The 21,124-nt window shown below is 54.4% G+C and overlaps 2 protein-coding genes across 18 annotated transcripts; one reads left to right on the top strand and one right to left on the bottom strand.

Annotated features, from left to right (window-relative positions):
• On the bottom strand, positions 1–10,084 carry TAFAZZIN (tafazzin, phospholipid-lysophospholipid transacylase). Of its 12 annotated transcripts, XM_077987365.1 has the most exons (13): positions 9,670–10,084; positions 9,408–9,536; positions 8,362–8,407; positions 8,047–8,132; positions 7,566–7,568; positions 7,431–7,517; positions 2,148–2,228; positions 2,025–2,066; positions 1,678–1,740; positions 1,519–1,571; positions 1,052–1,129; positions 402–912; positions 1–231 (listed from the first exon to the last, which is right to left on the bottom strand). In XM_077987365.1, exons 1-12 carry the CDS (start codon positions 9,776–9,778, stop codon positions 811–813), a joined length of 879 nt encoding a protein of 292 aa, XP_077843491.1. In that variant the 5' UTR covers positions 9,779–10,084; the 3' UTR covers positions 1–231; positions 402–810.
• Positions 9,510–20,723, top strand: DNASE1L1 (deoxyribonuclease 1 like 1). Of its 6 annotated transcripts, none has more exons than XM_077987349.1 (10): positions 9,510–10,439; positions 12,458–12,563; positions 12,858–12,942; positions 16,790–16,883; positions 17,233–17,321; positions 17,402–17,488; positions 18,856–18,956; positions 19,099–19,211; positions 19,290–19,538; positions 19,639–20,723. In XM_077987349.1, exons 4-10 carry the CDS (start codon positions 16,866–16,868, stop codon positions 19,771–19,773), a joined length of 792 nt encoding a protein of 263 aa, XP_077843475.1. In that variant the 5' UTR covers positions 9,510–10,439; positions 12,458–12,563; positions 12,858–12,942; positions 16,790–16,865; the 3' UTR covers positions 19,774–20,723. The 6 variants fall into 6 exon arrangements, with proteins under 6 accessions (XP_077843475.1, XP_077843473.1, XP_077843474.1 ...); XM_015128460.3 differs by having other exon boundaries at positions 10,117–10,439; positions 16,662–16,883; XM_077987347.1 differs by lacking the exon at positions 12,458–12,563 and having other exon boundaries at positions 9,521–9,731; positions 16,662–16,883.
• Positions 20,724–21,124: the final 401 nt, after the last annotated feature.

Below are 21,124 nucleotides of genomic sequence, written 5' to 3'. Positions count from 1 at the left end.
TACAACAAGCCAACACATATGCTTTATGGTTCTGTTTTAAAAACATGAAAACTCAGGCCCCAGGACTCAAGTGATATTGAGAAGCAGAAAGGATGGAGAAGTCGGTGGCCCCAGCATGGGTGCAAGCAGCCAGACCTCAGGCCCTCGCTCTAGGCTCCACGTGGCTGGGCTTGACTTCTGGCCAAGGGCTGCTCTTCCCACCTGAGGCCAGACCTTGCCTGAGGAAAGGGCCTGTGGCAGGGGGGAAGCTCAGGCAGAAGGAAGACGTGGCCAGCGGCCATCCCTGAGGAGGTAGTGAGCAGCTCCTGGTTCGGCAAGGGTGGGGGGTAGGAGCCAGGCTGAGGGGTCTTAGGGTCCCCTCTCCACAGCTCTGGTGAGCCCCCAGCCAACTGTTTGCTCACCTGCCTTCTATGCTTCCTCCTGACGCCAGCCCCTGGGAGAGAACACCTGAAGGCAAGAAGGAAGGAGGGCCCTGCCTAAGCTTCTTCCTCCCTGCTTGGCCAAGTGGGAGAAGCAGCTGAGGTCCTTTGTTTAACCGAGGAAGCATGGAGGAGCTGGAATGCCTACCAGCTCGGAGAGGGCACTTGAGAGGGTCTATGAACAAATCTGTCTAAAAACCACATTTGAGCTAAAAGCATCAGTCCATCCCTCAGCCCCAGCTCTGTGCAGGCCAAGTATCCAGAAGGCAGCAAGCAAGGACAGCCAGCCCCGTTGGGCCTGGACCCTGGTGCCGCCTCTTCCTCCAGCCTCAGCCCTGCCTGCTCCCTCAGGGCCCAGAGGAGGCAAGGTCAGGGGCTGGCCAGGCGGGGCCTATCTCCCAGGCTGGAGGTGGTTGTGGAGCTGCTCTGCCTGAGTCTTCAGACGCTGAAATTCCTCTTGAATGAAGTCTGTCAGGGCTTTGCGCATCTCCACCTGAGGGAAAGGACCAGGGATGGCCTGCACCCCTCGGGAAGCTTGGCCAAGGTGCCCTGGGAGGGTGACGGGACGGAGAGGGTGGAGGCACCCTCAGGGGGTCCAGGGACAGCTATGGGGGACCCAGGAGGAAACTCACAGCTGACTTGTTCTCTGCCCGGAGCCGCTCGAGTACAGGAAGGGCACTGAAGGGCTTCCCGATCAGCACAGTGATTTTCTGTGGGGTGGCCACCAAGAGTGATGAGGAGCAGGAGGAGTGCCCACAGCCCCAGCCCAAGCAACCCGGGAGCCAGAAGCTAAGCCCTGGCCCTGCTGTGCCACACATTCCCCAGGGGCCACTCTCTCTCTAAAACGAGGTCCTGGTCCTGGGTCCTGTGCTGTAGATAACCTGTCCTGTCCTGACCCCACGGCCCACCCCTGCCCCAGCCTGACTTCCTCTGCTCTCATTTTAATGTCTCAGTGCCAGGAAGTCCCTGTCGATGTTCCACTCAGTCCCCTTCTGTAGCCTCACACTCAGCTCCTCCTGCATCTGGCCTCCATAGTGCTGAGTGGGAGACATGGGGCAGATGGCAGACAGGCAGCCGAAGGTCAGCAGTCCCCACCCACCTGTCCAAAGCGGGGGAAGTAGGGCGGACTGTTAGGAAGGACGTCGTTCATTCCTGCAGCACAGTGGACAGAAGGCCAGACGTGGGGTGGAGCAGGGCAGCCTGAGTCCCAGGCCCCCCACCCCAGATACCATCTCTCTGTCCCTGTTCCCAGGCTCACCAACATGCCACAGGGGCAGGATGATGGGGTTGAGATGACACTCAGCAATCAGGCGCCCGATTCCTGCCCGGGGGGGAGGCAGAAATGTTAGCATAAGCTGGGCCCTGAGCCAAGTTTCTGTGCCAGCCTCTGGCCAGTACCACCCCGGACATCCTCCAGTTCAGTTCAGCTCCCCTGGGCAAGGCCCTCCACGAGGCAAGCCCTAGTCTCAGCACCTGTCCCCTTCCTGGCGCTACAACACACCCATTACCCCCATACAACCCAGCCTGAGGGGGCAGGAGCCAGGGGCCCACAGGGCCATCTCTGGGCCGGGAGGATGGCTGTGGCCAGAGACCAGTAGCCCTTACCCCACTTGAAGCGCAGGAACTCAGAACTCATGTTCACTTTCCCTGGTGAGAGAGCACAGAGGCGAGGCTTGGGAGCCCATCCCGCTCATACTGCGGGGGCTCGACCCAGTCAGCCCTGCTGACCTTCTGGGAAGATATGCACCCAGTCCCCATGGTTGAGTTTCTCCAAAATGAAGTCCATCCCCTTCTGGTAGACGCCATCTCCTGCAAGGAAAAGGCCTCTCCCCATCAGTCCCCATTCTCGGGGGTGTGGGGTGATGGGTTAGCTTACCCTCAACCCTCTCCAAACCTCAATGAAACAGGCCCTTCTCCCTGGGGCCCATGCTTTGGGCACTTCCCATCCCCCACTGTGCCATCCACACAGATGCCCTCCAATGACTGTCTCCAGGGTCTGTGTGGCACTTGGGCACATGGTGGGGCTTCCTTCCTAATATCTTCTAAACCCCTAAGTGCCAGGCAGCATCATCTCAAGTCATCTCCTACTGAGATTTTGACCTGGCAATTCCTCCATCTACCATGACCCCCATCTTCAGTGGCTCACCAGCTGGGCCGCTCAGCCACATACCCCTGCACACTCTCAAAGATCCCCAGGTTGGCACACCACCTGCCTTCCCTCCCCAGCCAGGCCCTGGCTGCCAGCCGACCGCTCTCAGAGCCTCATGTATTCCTTTCTCTTCGAAGGTGCCACTCCTGGGGTGATCCTACCATGTGCCAGCTGCTAGAGAAACCAAGTGCATTTGTGATTTCCAACCTCACTTAGGCCCCAGATTCTGGGCAACAACCCTTTGCTGGGGTCTCAGCGACGTGTCACAGCCACTCCTCAGAGGGCACCTGCCTGAGGCCTCAGCCACCACCATTCCTCCCTCCTGCTGGCCCCTTCTTCTCAGGGCGCCCCGGGAAACTAGACCCTCCTTTATAGGGAGGCCTCTTGGGAAAGGGAGAACATTCATTTGAACACACATCAAGAGTTTGGGAAAAACTCAAACTTGCTAGACTGCAAACAGTGGAGTCGAACTGCTCCTGGTCTAGCAACTTTCCACATTGGAGATAACCCTGAGACCATGACACTGGACCCAAGAGAAGGAAATGCAAACCTCCTTCCTTCTGAAGCCAATGTTGGCTGCGTGTTGGCTGGAAGCCTGGGGACGCTTGGAGACAGTAAGTACACAGTAAGGATCTCATCAACCTCGGTGATGGAAAAGTAACCACATGTCGGACAAAACAGGAAAGAGGAGGTAGAGAGGTTGAAGGAATGGGGTATAGCAGATATCCTCATCTTATAAAGTAGGGAGTAAAGAAGTTCTATCACAGAGGGAGAGACAGACATTGGGAATACCTCTGGCAATGAACTTTGTTCTCTGCAAGGCCGATTCTTTGGAAGGGGCTAGTTAGGGATCCAGGAGTCTCAACCCAACCCAAACAGTGCCCTGACCCAGCAGCCCACTCGGGCTAGAGGGAGGGTGACGACTCACTGGAGTTTTCTCAGGGCATGGGAAAAGCAGCAGTTTCCCTACTTGGGACACAGCATGTGTAACAGTAGGGGGGAGTCTTCATAGGTACTGGCCCCTTCTCTACTAAAACCCACTGATGCAACCTATCCATTGAGCTTGAAACTGGAATTTAAAAAAAAAGAATAATATGCTTTTGGAGCAAGACTTCATCATTTGTAGCTTTTGCAAATGCTACTACTACTTATTTGTGTCACTTGTGTCAAATCACTTCGATACTTAAATACCATATTAAAGTCTACGCTTGGCCGGGCGCGGTGGCTCAAGCCTGTAATCCCAGCACTTTGGGAGGCCGAGATGGGCGGATCACGAGATCAGGAGATCGAGACCATCCTGGCTGACACGGTGAAACCCCGTCTCTACTAAAAAATACAAAAACTTAGCCGGGCGAGGTGGCGGGCGCCTGTAGTCCCAGCTACTCGGGAGGCTGAGGCAGGAGAATGGCGTAAACCCGGGAGGCAGAGCTTGCAGTGAGCTGAGATCCGGCCACTGCACTCCAGCCTGGGCGACAGAGCGAGACTCCGTCTCAAAAAAAAAAAAAAAAAAGTCTACGCTTGGAGAAAAAGGGAATTTTTTGGAACACAGAAGCCAAGTGTGCTAAATACTGCCTTTGCCTTAATGACATATTATTAGTTCTTTGTTGAAGGAACTGAGAGGCAGGGGCAGGGGGTGAATGAGTAGAGTTCTCATCTCTCAGAGCAGGTTGGGATAAACGACGCCACGGTCATTTGCCAAGACACTGTGGCCTCTGCTTGTTTCTTAACAGAGACAGAAGTTCCTTTACAGAGAGAAGTAGCCTCCAAAAGCAGCAGAAAGAGAAACCGCTCCAGGGGCTGCTTCTGAGGAGTGGGGCTAGGGAGGTGAGGGGCGGGCACTGCAGCTTTCCATTAAAAGCCCCTCTTTGTTATTTGTTGTTACTTTATGGGGTTTTACCACATTCTACTTTGACCAGCTAGAAATAATAAACCCCTCCTTGACCTCTAATATCCTTTGGTTACTCTTCCTTCTGTCTCTTTTTCCTCCCAACTGAACCTCTGGGAGGAGTTGCTGCCCCTGCGGTCTCCATTCCCCCCCAACTGCAGCACCACCAGCCCTCAGGCCACAATAATCTGGCTCTGGCAGCCGTCACTCCATGGAAACGCTTCTCCAGAATCACCTGCTGCTTCCATGTGCCACAGGCGCCTGGTTTGCTCTTCTCTCTGGCCATGGCTCCCTGCCATCTTGGTGGCTTCTCTCTCCCTCTGTGCCATCCTGGGCCTCTGCCCTGCAGACTCTCACTCTGCATTCATGACTTTGTGGTTGAATTCCCAGTATCTTTATTCCTGATTTTTTTTTTTGTTTTTTTTTTTTTTGAGACGGAGTCTCGCTCTGTCGCCCAAGCTGGAGTGCAGTGGCGCAATCTCGGCTCACTGCAAGCTCCGCCTCCCGGGCTCACACCATTCTCCTGCCTCAGCCTCCCGAGTAGGTGGGACTACAGGTGCCCGCCACCGCGCCCGGCTAATTTTTTGTATTTTTAGTAGAGACGAGGTATCACTGTGTTAGCCAGGATGGTCTTGATCTCCTGACCTCGTGATCGGCCCACCTCGGCCTCCCAGAGTGTTAGGATTACATGCATGAGCCACCACGCCTGGCCCCCTGATCATTCTTCTAAGCTCCAGAACTGCACACCCCACTGCCTCTGGGACTGCTCTCCAGGTGAGGGGCTCCTCAGATGCAGCACAAGCAAAACAGGACTCACCCTCTCCCCTCCCAGCCCCTGCACTGCTTTCCCTTTGCACCCGTCTCCCCGTGACTCAGCTCCAACACCTAGTGTTATCTTTGAGTTATCTTCCTCACCCCACCCTACACTTAATTTATCAACAAGTCCAGAGTACATCCCAAAGAAGTCCCCTTCTCCGATTCTCCACCTTCTCCACCGTGACCCTTGGAGGCCCAGCCACAATTATCTGCTGCTGGAGCTACTGTGACAGCCCTGAACTGGGCTCCTCACGTCCACCTAGCCCTGCTGCAGCCACATTGCAAACTAGGATGCTATTGCTCTCTTTTTTTTTTTTATTTTTTTGAGACAGAGTCTTGCTCTGTTACCCAGGCTGGAGTGCAGTGGCACGATCTTGGCTCACTGCAACCTCCGCCTCCTGAGTTCAAATGATTCTCCTGCTTCAGCCTCCTGAGTAGCTGTGATTACGGGCATTTGTCACCATGCCCAGCTAATTTTTATATTTTTAGTAGAGACGGGGTTTCACCATGTTGGTCAATCTGGTCTCGAACTCCTGACCTCAGATGAACCACCTGCCTCAGCCTTGTAAAGTGCTGGGATTACAGGCGTGAGCCACCGTGCCCAGCAAATGCTATCTCTTAACCACAGACACAAGCATGTCACCACCTGGATGAGAGAGCACAGCCAAGTACAAAAATATTTTTTTTTTTTTTGAGACCAGGTCTCACTCTCTGGCCCAGGCTGGAGTGCAATGGTATGATCTCAGCTCACTGCAACCTCCGCCTCCTGGGTTCAAGCGATTCTCCCACCCCAGCCTCCTGAGTAGCTGATATTACAGGCATGTGCCACCATGCCCAGCTAATTTTTGTATTTTTAAAGTTTTTTTTTTTTTTTTTTTTTTGAGACAGTCTCGCTCTGTTGCCTGGGCTGGAGTGCAGTGGCCGGATCTCAGCTCACTGCAAGCTCCGCCTCCTGGGTTTACGCCATTCTCCTGCCTCAGCCTCCCGAGTAGCTGGGACCACAGGCACCCGCCACCTCACCCGGCTAGTTTTTTTTGTATTTTTTAGTAGAGACGGGGTTTCACCGTGTTAGCCAGGATGGTCTCGATCTCCTGACCTCGTGATCCGCCCGTCTCAGCCTCCCAAAGTGCTGGGATTACAGGCTTGAGCCACCGCGCCCAGCCTAATTTTTGTATTTTTAGTAGAGATGGGGTTTCACCACGTTAGGCTGGTCTCAAACTCCTGACCTCAAGTGATCCACCCTTCTCAGCCTCCCAAAGCACTGGGATTACAGGCGTGAGCCACCCCGCCTGGCTGGCTGGCTATCTATCTATCTATACATACATACATACGTACATACCTGGGGTCTCACTATATTGCCCAGGTCAGTCTATCTATCTACACATACATACATACCTGGGGTCTCACTATATTGCCCAGGTCAGTCTATCTATCTATCTATACATACATACATACATACCTGGGGTCTCACTATATTGCCCAGGTCGGGTCGGTCGGTTGGTCTGTCTGTCTATGGATCTATCCATCCATCCATACCTGGGGTCTCACTATATTGTCCAGGCTGGCCTCAGTTGGGCACAATGGTTCATGTCTATAATCCCAGCACTTTGAGAAGCTGAGGTGGAAGGATCACTTGAGTCTAGGAGTTCAAGACCAGCCCTGACAATGTAGTAAGACCCCAACTCTACAAAAAAACAAAGAATTAGCTGGGCACACTCCTTAGTCTCAGCTGCTCAGGAGGCTGAGGTGAGAGGATCACTTGAACCCAGGAGACAGAAGCTGCAGTGAGCCATCATCATGCCACTGCACTCCAGCCTGGACCATAGAGACAGACCTTGTCTCAAGGAAAAAAAAAAAAAAAAAAATCAAGGGCTCAAGTGATTTTCCACCTCAGCCTCCTGAGGAGCTGGGACTGCAGGCATGCACCAATGCAGCCAGCTAGAATCCAAAATTCTTAATAGGATTATTCTAGAACCTTCATATTCTACATACAACTTATATTTTCTACCTTTCTTCTGTTTAAAATATGTTTATTTTTAAAGAGACAGGGTCTCACTATGTTGCCCAGGCTGGTCTCAAACTCCCGGGCTTGATTGATCCTCCCACCTCGACCTTACAAAGTGCTGGGATGACAAGTGTGAACCGCTTGTGCCCAGCCTACCTTTCTCTCTTCTCTCTCCAGCACCTGGCATGTGCCTGCCTGTGTCTAGAACACCTTTCTCCTCATTCTCTGCTTGGAAAAATTCTGCTCCCGCAGAGGGAGGAGCAATCTGGATTCAAATCCTGGCTTTGCCACCTCCTACCCCATGACCTTGGGCCAGCAGCTTAATCTCTGTGATCCTCCCTGAATAGGGATCAAAATGGCCCCTATCTCCTGGGGTTCTCACCCCACAAGCCTGTTTGTTCTCCTAGAAGCAAAACCCTCTGGCCTGCAGGTACATGCTACTGCCACCATGGACCAATGACAATGCACTGTTCTCAGTGAGTCTCTTAGTGACGTGTCTGAGATAAGGGGGTGTAGATAATACCTCCCTGAATTCTAATGCTAAGGTTCCAGGTCCACACGATCCCTGGGCAGTTGCAGAGAGTTGAGGGCTCTCCAAGGAGCCATCCCTCCTCCTGCAGCCTCTGCCTCCTCTGCTGGCATGTGATGGAGCTGGGCCTCATGTTGGCTCCCGGGCTGCCTGCCCCCATAGGTCCCTCCAAAACAGAGACACTGGCGACCAGCTTTCCTGCCCTAGAAGTGCCTCCCTGCACTCGCTGGAGGAGCAGCTCACCTCGGCACACAGGCACACACTTGCCCAAGCTGAAGAAGTGGGAGTGCAGCTCCTTGGTGAAGCAGATGTCTGCAGCTGCAGGGGTCCTGAGCAGGGACAGATGCAATTAGTCCTGCCCCCTGCACCCCGCTCGACAACCCTGCCCCCAGCATTGGCATGCAGAAGGGAGGCACAGGGGAGGGCCTGTGGGGCCCCACCCCATGCCCTGCCTGGACTGCTGGACGCCACCTCCTGGGCAGAGCAGGAGGAGGGCAAATCTGGGCAGAGGCAGGTGGGGCCGGCCCGGCCCACTTCGAGGGGCCCATTCCTCCTCACCAACGCATCAACTTCAGGTTCCAGATGTGGCGGAGTTTCAGGATCCCTAGAGGAGAGGAAAGACTTCATGCCCCAACTTCCCATATCCCCAGGGAGTGCCCTTCCTTCACCCCATTTCAGGGAATGAGGGACAAGGACAGCAGCACTACCATTTCCCTACAGCCCTAAGTGGCATCTTTCAGACCCATAGGCGAGACTGTTCAGTTCTCCCTGGCTCCTGCCTCTCCCCCACCCTCCACATCTTACTAATCACTGCACCTGGACTGCCTACCTCCCCAACATACTTGGACAATGCCCATTCTTCTATACTTCTCCCTGTACTGTCACTGCCACCAGCCCAGTCTAGGCTAGTGGATGGCTCAAAGACCTCCTTCCTGGCCTCCCAGGATCCACCTGTGACATCTATAGGCCTTTCTCCACCCAGCAGCCAGGATGAGCTCTGAAGGGCTCCAGTGCGGCCAGGTGGTTCCCCACGAGCTCTAGGACAGTCTAACCCTTCTGTTCAGAAGTGGAAGCCCTGGGCATCCCTCCACCCAGCCATCTGGTTACCAGAGCCAAGTAACTTCCTGTGAAGTCAGCAGAGCAGGAACCTCTAGGTGTGGCAACCAGGCTCCCAAATAGGGCTGAAGGGTACCCGCCCAGCCAGGAGCAAACCTGGAGCCAGGACACTGGGCTTCCAGTCCCTGGCCCAGAACTTCCTCACAGGATATCCTATGTTCAACCCCCAATTTTTTCCCAAGACTGTGGGGCCCTGGATGGTTTAGAGAACAGAGGGTTCTCCAGGACTGACGTTAAAGGAGCTGTAAGACCTGCCCTGTGGCCGTTCCTTGGTCCTGCTCCATGCCCAAGGCCCTCTCCAAATCATGCTCCCTCAGGGGATGCTGCAGGAGTCACAAATCAAAGTCTCAGCCCTGGAGCAGAACACCCAGAAACCAGAGTGCCAGGGCTCCATGAAAAGGCAGCGAGAAGGGGTTTGTTCTGACAAGGCTGGGGCCGTCGCGAATCCTCGCCTTTCCTCCCCCTGCCCAGCACACTGGCCCGGGTACCCCAGAGATGAGGGTCGTCCATGCAGGACTGGTGATTGGACACGGTGATGAGGGGCGTGGCCGGGCCTCGGTTCTCGATGAGCTCGTACAGCACCTCCTTGTTGTGCACGGTCAGGTGGTTCATATACTCTGGCGGGAAAGGAGAGGTCAGGCGCTCAGGGCTCGCCCACCAGGTCGGGGCCGCGGCGTCCCCCACCCTAAGTCCCATCTCCGGCCGGGCATAGGTACCCAGGTGGGCCTGCCTCGGCCTGGGTCCACTCACTGGTCCAGAAGCAGCTGTAGGTGCCCACCAAGCCCATGACGACGCTGCTGGCCAGGGTCCAGGTGAGCGGCGGCACCGCGGGGAACGGCCACTTCACGTGCAGGGGCATCCCCACCTGGCCCGCGGCCGGCGCTCCCCGCGTCCCGGGCCGGCCTGTGGGGCGCCTCTAGGTCTGCGACCTCGACCGCTCGAGACACTGGCCCCTGACTGGCCCGCGCACGGACGGACGGGAGGCGCGGCGCAACAGGGGACTGGACCGAGGTCCCTTCGCAGGTCAGGCCGGAGCCGCGCCCGGCCCCGCTCTCTTGTCACTGAGGAGCGGCCGCCGGGGTCACAGGCCGTGGGCGCGCCGCGCAACCGGAGGGAACGGGAAGGCGGGCGCTGGCGCCCCGGCCCCCCGCAACCGCCGGAAAGCGAACCTGCGCCGGTGCCAGGCCCCACCGACTGTCGCAAAGCGCGCCCGGGCCGCTTGACGGCAGCGAGGCCAGCCCCGGGGCGGCTGGAAGTAGCCTCAACCCCGCCGGGCTCCAGCTTTCCGGCAGCCGCCTTCCCTCGCCTTTTGGCTCTCTAGTGTTTCTGTTTTTTGTTTGACACAGATCCAGCCAGACCCAGACCGGAGTGCAGTGGTGCAATCACGGCTCACTGCAGCCTCGACCTCCCAGACTCAAGCGATTCTCCTGCCTTAGCCTCCCGAGTAGCTGGGACCACAGGCGCCGCCATCACACTCTGATCCACCCGCCTCGGCCTCCCAAAGTGTTGGGATTACAGCCGTGAGCCACCCCACCCGGCCACATATACAATTTTATATAGTTACAGTACTACATGATACTATGTATATGTAGCAATGTATAATCTACTGTATGGCAGAATATATATATACAGCAATATATGCAAGCACATATTGTGTATTATATATAATACAAGAAACAGTATTTTATACCGTCTGATACATTTACGATGTGTGCTACTACCTCTAGTTCTGAAACATATTCATGACCCAGAAAGAAAGCCCCCTATGCATTAAGCAGCCAGTTTTTAATTTTTATTTTATTTTTATTTATTATTATTATTATTATATATATATTTTTTGAGAAGGAGTCTCACTCTGTCGCCAGACTGGAGTGAAGTGGCACGATCTCAACTCACTGCAACCTCCACCTCCCGGGTTCGAGCTATTCTTCTGCCTCAGCCTCCTGAGTAGCTGGGACTACAGGCGCAGGCCGCCACACCCAGCTAATTTTTTTTTTTTTTTTGTATTTTAGTAGAGATGGAGTTTCACCATTTTGTCTCGAACTCCTGAGCTCAGGCAATCCGCCCACCTCAGCCTCCCAAAGTGCTAGGATTACAGGCATGGGCCACCGCGCCTGGCAGGTTTTTATTTTTATTTTTATTTATTTTTATTTTTGAGACAGAGTCTTGCTCTGTTGCCCAGGCTGGAGTGCAGTGGCGAGATCTCAGCTCACTGCAACCTCTACCTCCCATGTTCAAGCAATTCTTCTGTCTCAGCCTCCCGAGTAGCTGGGATTGCAGGCACCCGCCACCACACCTGGCTAATTTTTTTACTTTTAGTAGAGACTAGGTTTCTTCATGTTGGTCAGGCTGGTTTCAAACTCCCGGCCTCAGGTGATCTGCCCACCTCGGCCTCCCAAAGTGCTGGGATTACAAGCGTGAGTCACCCCACCCAGCCTGTTTTTTATTTTTAAACCATAATTTATTGGTTTTTGTTTTTGTTTTAGTTTGAGATGGAGTCTCACACTGTCGCCTGGGCTGGAGTGCGAGTGCAGTGGTGTGACTTCAGCTCACTGCAACCTCCACCTTCCAGGTTCAAGCGATTCCCCTGCCTCAGCCTCCCGAGTAGCTGGGATTACAGGGGCCCACCACCACGCCCAGCTACTTTTTTGTATTTTTAGTAGAGACGGGTTTCATTATGTTGGCCAGGCTGGTCTTGAACGTGGTCTCGAACGCCTGACCTCGTGATCCACCCGCCTCGGCCTCCCAAAGTGCTGGGATTACAGGCATGAGCCACCATGCCAGCCCATAATTTATTGATTTTTTTTTTTTTTTTTTTTTTTTTTTTTTGAGACGGAGTCTCGCTCTGTCACCCAGGCTGGAGGGCAGTGGCCGGATCTCAGCTCACTGCAAGCTCCGCCTCCCGGGTTCACGCCATTCTCCTGCCTCAGCCACCCTAGTAGCTGGGACTACAGGCGCCCGCCACCTCGCCTGGCTAGTTTTTTGTATTTTTTAGTAGAGACGGGGTTTCACTGTATTAGCCAGGATGGTCTCGATCTCCTGACCTCGTGATCCACCCGTCTCGGCCTCCCAAAGTGCTGGGATTACAGGCTTGAGCCACCGCGCCCCGCCAATTTATTGATTTTTTAAAATTTGTCCAGCCTTCTATCACCACGTTAAATCCATTAGCTGCAACCATCCCATGAGAAGCCGAGTGGATTCAGCCCCACCGCCTGCTCAGACTCTGTCCGAGCACCTCAGTTGTCCCAACAGCATCACTGCAGGACCCCCAGGACGTTGGACTGGTAGCTCCCTGGGTCTCCTTCTCTCTGGGGCAGATCTTCAGTCCTCCCTTGACTTCACAACTGTGGCCAGATCATGTGCGGACTGTCCCTCACTTTGGGTCTCCAGAGCACTTGCATCAAACACCTCTAACTCAGAAGTGTGCAGCCACACTGGGACTCAGAACCCGAGAACAGGGACAGAAGACTTATGCCCTTGGGGTGCCCAGTCTCGCGGCATTGGGCATGACTTCCAGCTCCTGCGCCTTTCCCAGCAGCTGCTGACTGGGGACCCGGACCAGGGGCTGAGCGACCGGCCCGGCAAGCGAAGCTCGGGGTCTCACTCAGGCACCAGCTCCTCCTTGCCTCGGGCCCTTGGCACAGGTAAGTGCTCATTAAGGGACTGCTGCTGCTCAGCCACAGAGACAGCTGGCCTGCCAGGCTTGAGTGACTCACAGGTCTGTCACATCCTGCTGGCCCGGGAAGGCGGGGTCTGGGTGGGAAGGTGGGCGGGCAGGTCAGCAGTTCCCAGGCCTCATGCTCGCCCTCCTTGTCAGCGGCGGGGCGGAGATGGGGCGGGCCTGCCTGTCGGCAAGGGTGGGGCGTCCGGCCGGGTCAGGTCCTTCCTGGCTGGGTGGCTCAGGAACCCGGCCTCTTCCTCTTTTTTTCCCCTGCTAGCCCTATTCAGGCAGGAGCTGCTCTTCTGGGGTATCGCGATCCACTTAAGGATGAGGCAGACTTGGTGACAAGCTGGTCTGAGCAGGTATGGGAGCCCCCTGGGGAGACGGAATAAGGGAGGAAGTTGCCTTCTGCCTGGAGAGGGCTTGGGAGGGAGAGGGAAGCCTAGGGCTCCAACCAAGGCTGATGTTGACTGCCAGGGTTTGGGGCTGAAGCCAGGAACAGTCGCTCTCTCTGGTTCTTACTGGTAGCCCTCATGGGGGTCCCTGACGCCAGAGCCTCTAAGGCTGCCTGTGCCAGCCCAGGGCTGCCCACATGCCCACGTATATCCCAGAATAGGCACCAGGGCAGGGAACTCAAACTAGCGTGAGTGACAGAGCAGGTGGTCAGGGAGAAACAGACATCAAACCCAGCCAGGAGAGAGACACCACAACAGAGAGACAGAGAAGGGAAACCAGAGACGAGAGGGAAAGTGAGACAGAGACAGGCAGAGCCTCAGAGAGGCAGGAAGTGAGCCCAAAGGGAAGGTGACAGGTTGACGGAGAAAAGCAGACAGACAAAGCAGAGGAACTCATGCCTCGGGATGCAAAAGCCACATGGACAGGGCTTGGAGCAAGGGGCTGAGCCCTGCAAGGTCAGGTGAGTGTGAGACAAAGATAAACTGGTGGGGGGGGGGGCTCCAGCTGGTGAGATAAACACAAAGGGCTCCCCAGTGGTGGCAGGGGCATGTGAAAGAGTCCCCATCACAGGTTGCAACGGGGATGATTTGGCCATATCTGAGATCTTTTTAAATACACACGCCCTTGTACCCAGCAATTCACTGCCAGGAGTTTATCTTAAAGAGAACATCTCACAAGTGGGGAGACAGAGATGAACGAAGATGTTCCTGTAGTTACTAATGGAGGTGAAAAGCACTGGGGTTTCTTGGAACAGCATGGTGAAACCTCATCTCTCCAAACAAATTTTTAAAATTAGCTTGGTGGCCGGGTGTGGTGGCTCGCACCTGTAATTCCAGCACTTTGGGAGGCTGAGGTGGGAGGATCACTTGAGGTCAGGAGTTCGAGACCAGCCTGGCCAACATGGCGAAACCTGTCTCTACTAAAAGTACAAAAATTAGCCGGGTGTGGTGGCATGCGCCTATAATCCTAGCCACTCGGGAGGCTGAGGCAGGAGAATCACTTGAACCTAGGAGACAGAGGTTGCAGTGAGCTGAGATTGAGCCACTGAACTCCAGCGTGGGAGATAGAGTGAGACTGCATCTCAAAAAAAGAAAAAAAAAATTAGCTTGGTGTGGCAGCATGTACCTGTAGTCCCAGCTACTCGGAAGGCTGAGGTGAGAGCATCACTTGAGCCTGAAAGGTGGAGGTTGCAGTGAGCTGAGATCACATCACTGCCCTCCAGCCTGAGCAACGGAATGAGACTATCTAAAAAAAAAAAAAAAAAAAAGAAAGTGGGCCGGGCACTGTGGCTCACGCCTGTAATCCCAACTACTCAGGAGGCTGAGGCAGGAGAATTGCTTGAACCTGGGAAGCGGAGGTTGCAGTGAGCCGAGATCACGCCACTGCACTCCAGCCTGGTGACAGAGCAAGACTCCATCTCAAAAAAAAAAATAGACTAGGCCAGGCGCAGTGGCTCAGGCCTGTAATATCCCAGCACTGGCTGGGCGCGGTGGCTCACACCTGTAATCCCAGCACTTTGGGAGGCCAAGGCCAGCTGATCACCTGAGGTCAAGAGTTCCAGACCATCCTGGCCAAGATGGTGAAACTCCGTCTCTACTAAAAAATACAAAAATTAGCTGGGCATGGTGGCAGGCGCCTGTAATCTCAGCTACTCAGGAGGCTGAGGCAAGGAGTTGCTTGAACCCGGGAGGCAGAGGTTGCAGTGAGCCAAGATCACGCCACTGCTCTCCAGTGTGGGCGACAGAGTGAGACTCTGTCTCAAAAAAAAAAAAAAAAAATCCCAGCACTTTGAGAGGCTGAGATAGGAAGATCACTTGAGCCCAGGAGTTTGAGACCAGCCTGGGAAACATAGAATTCAGGAGGCTGCAGTGAGCCGTGATGGCACCATTGCACTCCAGTCTGGGTGACAGAGCAAGACCTTGTCTCCAATAAATAAACAATAAAAGAATAAGCTTGACCGCTTGTGCACTGTTGGTGAGAATGTAAAATGGTGCAGTCACCATGGAGACCAATGTGACAGTTCCTCAGAAAATTAAAAATAGAACTACCATATGATCCAGCAATTCCACTTCTGGGTATATACCCAAAAGAACTGAAAGCAGGGGCTGGGCGCTGTGGCTCACACCTGTAATCCCAGTACTTTGGGAGGCCAAGGCGGGCAGATCACGAGGTCAAGAGATGCATGAGGCTGGGGCATCAGGGCTCATTTCTGCAATCCCTGCACTTTAGGAGGCTGAGGCAGGAGAATTGCTTGAGCATAGGAGTTCAAGACCAGCCTGGGCAACATAGTGAGACCTTGTCTCTCTCTCTAAAAAAAAAAAAAAAAAAAAAAAAAAACCAGCAGGGCACGGCCGCTCACACCTGTAATCCCAGCACTTTGGGAGGCCAAGGTGGGCAGCTTACCTGAGATCAGGAGTTCGAGACCAGCCTGACAAACATGGAGAAAATCCGTCTCTACTAAAAATACGAAATTAGCTGGGCGTGGTGGAGCATGCCTGTAGTCCCAGCTGTTTGGGAGCCTGAGGCAGGAGAATCGCTTGAACCTGGGAGGCGGAGGTTGCAGTAAGCTGAGATCGTGCCATTGCACTCCAGCCTGGGCAACAAAAGCGAAACTCCATCTCAAAAAAAAAAAAAAAAAAAAAAAAAAATGGAATATGATTCAGCCATGAAAAGCAAAGAAATTCTGACATATGCTCCAACATGAATGGCCCTTGAGGATAGTGAAATGAGCCTGTCACAATACAAATACTGTAGGATTTCACTTTTTTTTTGAGACGGAGTCTCATTGTTGCCCAGGCTGAAGTGCAGTGGCGCAATCTTGGCTTCATCTTGACAGAGCAAGACTCTGTCTCAAAAACAATTTTTTTTTTTTTTTTTTGAGATGGAGTCTCACTCTGTCGCCCAGGCTGGAGTGCAGTGGTATGATCTCGCTTCACTGCAACCTCCGCTTCCCAGGTTCTAGCTATTCTCCTGCCTCAGCCTCCTATGTAGCTGGGATTGCAGGCACCTGCCACCACACCTGGCTAATGTTTATATTTTTAGTAGAGACAGAGTTTCGCCATGTTGGCCACGGTGGTCTCGAACTCCTGACCTCAGGGATCTGCCCGCTTCGGCCTCCCAAAGTGCTGGGATTACAGACCTGAGCCACCGCACCCGACCTCAAAAACAATTTTTTTTTTTTTTGAGACGGAGTCTTGCTCTGTCGCTCAGGCCGGAGTGCAGTAGCATGATCTCGGCTCACTGCAAGCTCCGCCTCCCAGGTTCATGCCATTCTCCTGCCTCAGCTTCCTGAGTAGCTGGGACTACAGACACCCGCCACCTCGCCCGGCTAGTTTTTTTGTATTTTTTAGTGGAGACGGGGTTTCACCGTGTTAGCCAGGATGGTCTTGATCGATCTCCTGACCTCGTGATCCACCCATCTCGGCCTCCCAAAGTGTTGGGATTACAGGCTTAAGCCACCGCACCCGGCCTCAAAGACAATTTTTAAGTGAAAAGAATGCTGTCAAGCCATACATGCAGAGTCAACAGGTGGCCACGGAGAAGGGCGGGGAACCTGCGGGTTGGCAGGTCTGGGAGGCTGGTGCTGGGCAGCAGCTAGTGCCACTTTCTCTGTTCCATATTTCAGCCCTCCCAGAGCCAGAACTGAGCCCAGTGAGAGCATACCCTGGGGCAGCCTGGATTCCTGGGGGGTCCCCGGCAGCCACACGCAGTCATGCATTATCCAACTGCACTCCTCTTCCTCATCCTGGTCAGTGGGGCCCAGGCCTTTCGCATCTGCGCCTTCAACGCCCAGCGGCTGACACTGGCCAAGGTGGCCAGGGAGCAGGTGATGGACACCTTAGTTCGGGTAAGTTCATCACTTCAGGGAAGCTGTGCCCCTAAACACCATGACCCAAAGCCCCCAGCCCTGCCTGACCAGGAGTACGTTCTAGAGAAGAGGGGACAGGAAGAGATGTGGCACGGAGATGCAGCACAGGCACTTGCCTGCTGCTGGCCTCAGTCTCCTCCTCTGTGAAACAGGTGACGTGTGGGTGGGATGAGTCTTCTCCTGGGGCCTTTCCAGTCCCACTGCTTCTGCGGGCTGCAGCCAGCAAGCCTTAACACTCTTGGCCACAACAGTGCCAGTTCCCTGGGCCCACTGCCTCCTCTCAGGGCAGCTGGCACTGAGTCAGGCTGGCCTTCCTGGTGTCCTGCAGATCCTGGCTCGCTGTGACATCATGGTGCTGCAAGAGGTGGTGGACTCTTCCGGCAGCGCCATCCCCCTCCTGCTTCGAGAACTCAATCGGTGAGCAAGGCTCTGTGAGTCTAATCAGGGGCGCACCCAGAGCCTTGAGGCCCTGACTCTGCCTCCCCTTTTCTTGGCAGATTTGATGCCTCTGGGCCTTACAGCACCCTGAGCAGCCCCCAGCTGGGGCGCAGCACCTACGTGGAGACATACGTATACTTCTATCGGTGAGCACAGAGCTGGTGGCGCAGCAGGGCAGGGGGCGGGGAGGGGGCGGGCGCAGTCCTTGGCCCTAATGTGAAGTAGGCTCGTTAGTCCCCGGGGCCACAGGCCCCCCATCCTGGGACAGCCTCACCTGCTTAGCATACTTTTTCTTCTCAACACCTTTTATTCTGGACTCTTCCCATCCTCGACCCCCGCCAGAGTGTCCATAGAGCAAGAGGCCTTCCTTCTCTAAGCACAGATGTGGGGTCCCTCCTCCTCTCTCCTGTGGGAGCTCTTCTGCTGGGGCTCAGGGTGTGGCTGACCCCCTCTATGAAAGTGGCCAGCAAGGGCTGCAGCTCCTGGGAAGAGGCTCCGTGGGGACCCCTTATGGGCCTTGGGTAGACCCGATCTTCTAAGTCCCTGGGAGGACAGGCTGGCAGGGAGCCCTTTGGAATCAGGATCCAGAGGGCAAGGGAGGCTGCAGAGAAGGAGAACTGATTCTCTATGTAAATAAAATTATATGACATCTGGTATTTGCTCCAAAATAACTGGGTAGGCAGGATACAGTGGCTCATGCCTGTAATGCCAGTGCTTTGGGAGGCTGAAGCAGCAGGATCACTTGAACCCAGGAGTTCAAGGCTGCAGTGAGCTATGATTGTGCCACTGCACTCCAGCCTGGGCAACAGAGCGAGACCATGTCTCAAAAAAAATAAATAAAAAGAAAGGCCGGGTGTGGTGGCTCAAGCCTGTAATCCCAGCACTTTGGGAGGCCGAGACGGGTGGATCACGAGGTCAGGAGATCGAGACCATCCTGGCTAACCCGGTGAAACCCCGTCTCTACTAAAAAATACAAAAAACTAGCCAGGTGAGGTGGCGGGCACCTGTAGTCCCAGCTACTTGGGAGGCTGAGGCAGGAGAATGGCGTAAACCCGGGAGATGGAGCTTGCAGTGAGCTGAGATCCGGCCACTGCACTCCAGCCTGGGCGAGTGAGACTCCGTCTCAAAATATGAAATATCCAGAATAGGCAAATGTACAAGATAGAGAACAGATTAATGGTTACAGGGGCTGGCAGGAGGAGAGAACGGAGAGTAACTGGTAATGGATGTTATATTTTGATTAGGGGTAATGGATACCAATGTTTTAAAATTGATTGTAGCAATAGTTGCACAGACTTATGAATGTACAAAAAAACCATGTTGTATACCTGAAGCAGGTGAATTTTATGGCATATGAATTATGTCTGATGTTTTAAAGTTCTAGAGACAGGTTGGGAGGGCTGTGCCCACATTGCCGCTGTTAGTGGAGGGCCCCTCCCTGAGTGCCGTTTGGCACTTGCAAGCCAAAATCGGTGATGTGGGCCCACTGCTGCCCATCCCTTGGTCCTCCCAGGTCACACAAAACACAGGTCCTGAGTTCCTATGTGTACAACGACGAGGATGATGTCTTTGCCCGGGAGCCATTTGTGGCCCAGTTCTCTTTGCCCAGCGATGGTAGGGAGGGAAGAAGGGTGGGCTTGGTATGTGGGAGCAGAAGGGGGGTTCTTGCTGGCTCCACTGGGGGCTTCCTCACCCAGAGGGGCTGGGGGAGAAGGGCCAGGAGTGCATGGCAGCCCTCGGTCCCTGGGCCTTGCAGTCCTTCCCAGCCTGGTGTTGGTCCCGCTGCACACCACTCCTAAGGCCGTAGAGAAGGAGCTGAACGCCCTCTACCATGTGTTTCTGGAGGTCTCCCAGCAATGGCAGAGCAAGGTAGGCCCGGGCAGTTTGTACAGGAGGGACAAGGATAGGGTGGCCCAGCAGCCAGCCCGATGGCTGCTGTGTCTCTAGGATGTGATCCTGCTTGGGGACTTCAATGCTGACTGCGCTTCACTGACCAAAAAGCGCCTGGACAAGCTGGAGCTGCGAACTGAGCCAGGCTTCCACTGGGTGATTGCCGACGGGGAGGATACCACAGTGCGGGCCAGTACCCACTGTGCCTATGACCGCATTGTGCTGCATGGGGAGCGCTGCCGGAGCCTGCTGCACACTGCGGCTGCCTTTGACTTCCCCACGACCTTCCAGCTCACCGAGGAGGAGGTGAAGGGATGGGGCTGGCACAAGGAGGGAGGGCAGGAGCAGGGTCACAGGGAAGCCCCTCGGCCCCGGGCACTGACACTGCCCCACCACCCATTCCCAGGCCCTCAACATCAGTGACCACTACCCCGTGGAGGTGGAGCTGAAGTTGAGCCAGGCGCACAGTGTCCAGCCTCTCAGCCTTACTGTTCTGTTGCTGCTGTCACTCCTGTCCCCTCAACTGTGCCCTGCCGCCTGAGCCCCCCCACCCCCCGTGGCCTGCTGCCTTTTGGGACTTAAACCCCAGCCTCCCCCGTCCATCCAGCCCTGGGGCTGGGGGGCTTCAACTACAGTTGCCCTGTGACTGCAGTCCACCCCCACCTGCCTTTTGTTTGATTTGGCTCTTCTTCTTTGGTTGGGCTTGTGCCTAGATTAGGAGTGGAAGCCAGGGGCCCCGAGGCTGGACTCATGCCACCTGCCAGGTAGTGTAGTATCAGGAGTGGAGACAAAGTGGGCTCTGGGTTGGGGGAGGGGAAGGGAGGGCTCAGAAAGAGGAATCAAGATGTTATATGACAAAAAGGAAAGTTACTGAGAACAAAAATCCAGATTGGTGAGATGTGACACTTGTGCAGCAGATATGCCAATGGGCCATCTTTATTGTGGATTGGTAAGAATCACCAGGAAACCATTAAGCCCCAATAGCTACAAGGAGGGTGGTTAAGCCACTACATCAAACTCCTTCTCTGGAACCAGGAAACACCAAGACATGTTTCGGCTCATTGTAATCCGGTGAACAATGCAGTCAGGCCTGTTATAACTGCTGAGCAGTCATGCTCGCACCACTTGGGTGCTGTCGTCTGTGTTGGCACAGGCTTTTGCATGCCTGGTAAAGTCCAGCCAACGCTGGTGAAGGCCAACATCTGCACACAGAAAGTCTGCACCAGTTACGTACTAAAAAGTTGTGTGAACCCAGGTGCCCCGGGAAAGGGGCTGCAGGACACAGCAAAATGCCAGCAGTGTGCCAGACCCCTCCCTTGCATCCTCCTCTCCAAACAGAGCTCAGGAAAAACACTGACTGGGATGATAGAAAGGCCATGTGTTAACTATAATCACATTTATGGTTTGGAACCATCACCCCAAGGTAAAAAATAAATAAAAGGTATTCTCAGGTATGTTTGGCAAAATAAAGGTAATTAAAAACCTTACAAATGGCTATAAATTGAGATTACAAAAGACCAGAGGCCTCTTGGGAGCCACAGGCTGGGGGCTGGGGCCAACATATTCCAGCTCTGGGACCAAAAGCCTTTGGAGTTCTGTCCCTGGATACAGATGCTCAGGCCACCCACCTAGCACACCTCTCAATTTTGCTACTCCCCCAAAAGCTAGCGCTGTTCTATCTAGCGATAGTTCAGGTCAGACATCTGGGATTCCCAGGTCAAACCATGCCACACGTGCCTGTTCTGAGGTCTTTTTGTTACAAAGGACCAAAGGTTAGCCCAGACCTTTGGTCAGGTGGTGAGGGCCCTGGGAATGCAGGCTCTCAGAGAGGTTAGTGCATGGGGCTCAGGAGATTGCTAGAGATAGGAAAAGTGCAAATCCCAGAATGATTC

Source organism: Macaca mulatta, chromosome X, assembly GCF_049350105.2.
Source record: "Macaca mulatta isolate MMU2019108-1 chromosome X, T2T-MMU8v2.0, whole genome shotgun sequence".
Classification (NCBI taxonomy): domain Eukaryota; kingdom Metazoa; phylum Chordata; class Mammalia; order Primates; family Cercopithecidae; genus Macaca; species Macaca mulatta.
The sequence above is the reverse complement of the archived record's forward strand: the minus strand, read 5'-3'. Positions and strand labels throughout refer to the sequence as shown.

Excerpts from the sequence above, each read along its gene's own strand:
- TAFAZZIN (XM_077987365.1), bottom strand. The coding sequence starts at position 9,778 with ATGCCCCTGCACGTGAAGTGGCCGTTCCCCGCGGTGCCGCCGCTCACC. Across the intron at positions 2,229-7,430 it reads TGGAGAGAGAAGAGAGAAAG|GAGATGGCGTCTACCAGAAG; the intron begins GTAGGCTGGGCA and ends TTTTCCTTGCAG. Across the intron at positions 2,067-2,147 it reads GGTGCATATCTTCCCAGAAG|GGAAAGTGAACATGAGTTCT; the intron begins GTCAGCAGGGCT and ends CTCTCTCACCAG.
- DNASE1L1 (XM_077987348.1), top strand. The coding sequence starts at position 16,749 with ATGCATTATCCAACTGCACTCCTCTTCCTCATCCTGGTCAGTGGGGCC. Across the intron at positions 16,884-17,232 it reads TGATGGACACCTTAGTTCGG|ATCCTGGCTCGCTGTGACAT; the intron begins GTAAGTTCATCA and ends GGTGTCCTGCAG. Across the intron at positions 17,489-18,855 it reads ACATACGTATACTTCTATCG|GTCACACAAAACACAGGTCC; the intron begins GTGAGCACAGAG and ends TGGTCCTCCCAG.